The sequence below is a fragment of the Eriocheir sinensis genome, chromosome 49, assembly GCF_024679095.1.
Source record: "Eriocheir sinensis breed Jianghai 21 chromosome 49, ASM2467909v1, whole genome shotgun sequence".
Taxonomy (NCBI): domain Eukaryota; kingdom Metazoa; phylum Arthropoda; class Malacostraca; order Decapoda; family Varunidae; genus Eriocheir; species Eriocheir sinensis.
The window spans coordinates 8,449,458-8,452,386 of record NC_066557.1 but is presented as its reverse complement, the minus strand read 5'-3'; the positions used below and the strand labels follow the sequence as shown (position 1 = coordinate 8,452,386).

At 45.4% G+C, this 2,929-nt stretch overlaps 1 protein-coding gene across 1 annotated transcript in view; it reads right to left on the bottom strand.

Annotated features, from left to right (window-relative positions):
* LOC126981662 (uncharacterized) overlaps window positions 1–1,536 on the bottom strand; it is a 16,623-nt gene extending 15,087 nt beyond the window's left edge. Inside the window, exon 1 of the mRNA XM_050833091.1 lies at window positions 1,345–1,536. Coding sequence (XP_050689048.1) covers window positions 1,345–1,450 — 106 coding nt within the window. The 5' untranslated portion in view covers window positions 1,451–1,536. The remainder of the gene's footprint in view (window positions 1–1,344) is intronic.
* Between the last annotated feature and the right edge of the window lie 1,393 nt (window positions 1,537–2,929).

The window sequence follows — 2,929 nt, the reverse complement described above, 5'->3', positions numbered from 1 at the left end:
CTCTTCCTTATTTCCTTTCCTCTACTTATTTTCTCCTACTTCCCTTCTTCTAACCTTTGCTGTGATCCGTTTTCCTCATATTCTGAATCTTTTTTTCCTCTTCCTTATTTCCTTTCCTCTACTTATTTTCTCCTACTTCCCTTCTTCTAACCTTTGCTGTGATCTGTTTTCCTCATATTCTGAATGTTTTTTTCCTCTTCCTTATTTCCTTTCCTTTACTTATTTTCTCCTACTTCCCTTCTTCTTACTTTTGCTGTGATCTGTTTTCCTCATATTCTGAATGTTTTTTTCCTCTTCCTTATTTCCTTTCCTCTACTTATTTTCTCCTACTTCCCTTCTTCTTACTTTTGCTGTGATCTGTTTTCCTCATATTCTGAATCTTTTTTTCCTCTTCCTTATTTCCTTTCCTTTACTTAATTTCTCCTACTTCCCTTCTTCTAACCTTTGCTGTGATCCGTTTTCCTCATATTCTGAATCTTTTTTTCCTCTTCCTTATTTCCTTTCCTCTACTTATTTTCTCCTACTTCCCTTCTTCTAACCTTTGCTGTGATCCGTTTTCCTCATATTCTGAATCTTTTTTTCCTCTTCCTTATTTCCTTTCCTCTACTTATTTTCTCCTACTTCCCTTCTTCTTACTTTTGCTGTCATCCGTTTTCCTCATATTCTGAATCTTTTTTGCTTTTCCTCATTTCCTTTACTTCCTTTCGCTTACCTCATAGTTCCTCCTTTCTTAGTCTCATTATCAATGGTTTCCTTTGTATTCTGAATCCTTCCTTTGTTTATATTTCCCTTCTCTTCTTCCTTTCTCTCATACCTCATATATTCTTCATCTTCTCGTTTTCTGTTTCCGCATATCTCTCACACACACACACACACACACACACACACACACACACACACACACACATTCACATTCACACCTTTTCCCTCACATCTCCCTCCTTCTCTCCCTTCCATCCTCCTGGTCCTTTTCCTCCCTATTCCTTCCCCTCTTTCTCCTGTTCCATCTTTCCCTCTTCTCTCCCTAACACTCTCTCCCTCACGCTCTCCCCTCACACACACCTACTTTCTCTTTCCCTTCCCTCCCCCCATTCCCCTTCCCCTCATCCCCACTCACACACTTATTTCCCCTCGTACATTCTCAGTCCTTCCTTCCCTCCCTCCTTCCCTTCCTCTTCCTCCCCCTTTCCTGTCCATCTTCCTTCTTCCTTTCCTCTGTTTCCCTCTTTTCTTCACCCTCATACTTTTCCGCTCTCACACACACACACACACACACCCTTACATTCCCCTTCCCCCTCCCTCCCCCCCTCCCCTCTCCTCCCCTCTCCCCCCCCCAATACTCACGGGAGCAGGCGTTGGGCTCGTCGCTACCGTCGCCGCAGTCTCGCACGCCGTCGCAATAGCGGTCAAGGCTCACACATTGGCGGTTCTTGCACGGGAACTCGGCCATGGTGCACGCCGCCCGCCCCGCCCGCACGCACACGCCCGCCCACACCGCCGCCCACGCCACCACCCGCGCCCCCGCCCACCACACCATCCTCTGCGGGGGGGAGAGAAAGAAAGAATGGATTAGTTAGTGCGTGGATGGGTTAGTAGGTCTGTGTGTTAGTATGTACGTGTGTGTGTGTGTGTGTGTGTGTTAGTAGGTCTGTGTGTTAGTAGGTGTGTGTGGGGAGGGGGGCGGCTGGAAAGGAGGGAGAGAGAGGAAAAGCGGATAGAGGGAAGGGAAGAAAAGTTATGATAGAAGAGAAGAGAACAGAGGAGAGGAAGGGAAAAGGGAAAGGAAAGGGGAGAATAAGGATGATAGAAGGAATGAAAAGAAAATGGAGAAAGGGATAAAGAAGGGGGAGAAAAGGGATGAAAGGAGAGAATAGGGAAAAAAGGGAGGGAGGAAAGTGAAAAGGAAAGGAGAGAAAATGGATGAAAAGAGAGAAGCGAAGAAAGGGAAGAGAGGGAAATAAAAAAAAGGGAGGAAAGAGATGACGGGAGGGAAAAGATGGGTAGGAAAGAATGGAGGAAAAGAGAGAGAGGGGAGAAAAGAATGAACAAAATGAAAGGGAAAGAGATATACGGAAGAGGAAGGGAGAGGAGGGGAAAGGATGATGGGAGGGTGTATTGGAGGGAGAGAAAAAGGAAGGGAGAGGAAAAAGGGGATCAAGGAAGGATAAGGAAGGAATGGGATTTGAAAAGGAGAATGGGAAAAGAGAGAGAAAAAAGGGTTATGTTAGTGTGTGTGGGGGGGGGGAGGGGGGAGGGTAGGAGGGAAAGAGAAGGAGGAGAAGAGAAGGAAAAAAAAGGGAAGGGAGGAAAGAGAAAAGGAAAGGGTAGAGAAGGGAAAATAAAGGGAGGGAGGGAAGGAAAAAGGGAAGGAAAGAAGGAGGAGAAGAGAAGGAAAAAAAGAAAGGGAGGGAAGAGAAAAGGAAAGGGAAGACGAGAAGGGAAAATAAAGGGAGGGAGGGAAGGAAAAAGGGAAGGAAAGAAGGAGGAGAAGAGAAGGAAAAAAAAGGGAAGGGAGGAAGGAAAAGAAAAGGGTTGAGGAGAAGGGAAAATAAGGGGAGGGAGGGAAGGAAAAAGGGAAGGAAAGAAGGAGGAGAAGAGAAGGAAAAAAAAGGGAAGGGAGGAAAGAAAAGAAAAGGGTAGAGGAGAAGGAAAAATAAAGGGAGGGAGGGAAGGAAAAAAAGAAAGGGAAGGGAAGAAGGAATAGAAGAGAAGGAAAAAAAAGGGAAGGGAGGAAGGAAAAGAAAAGGGTAGAGGAGAAGGGAAAATAAAGGGAGGGAGGGAAGGAAAAAAGGAAAGGGAAGAAAAGGGAAGGAAGAGAAGGAATTAAAGAAAAGGAAAGACAGAGAAGTGAGAGAAAAGGTCAAAGGAGAGAGAGAAAAAAGGGAAATGAGAGGAGGAGGAGGAAAAAAAGGGAGGAAAAAGGGCGATG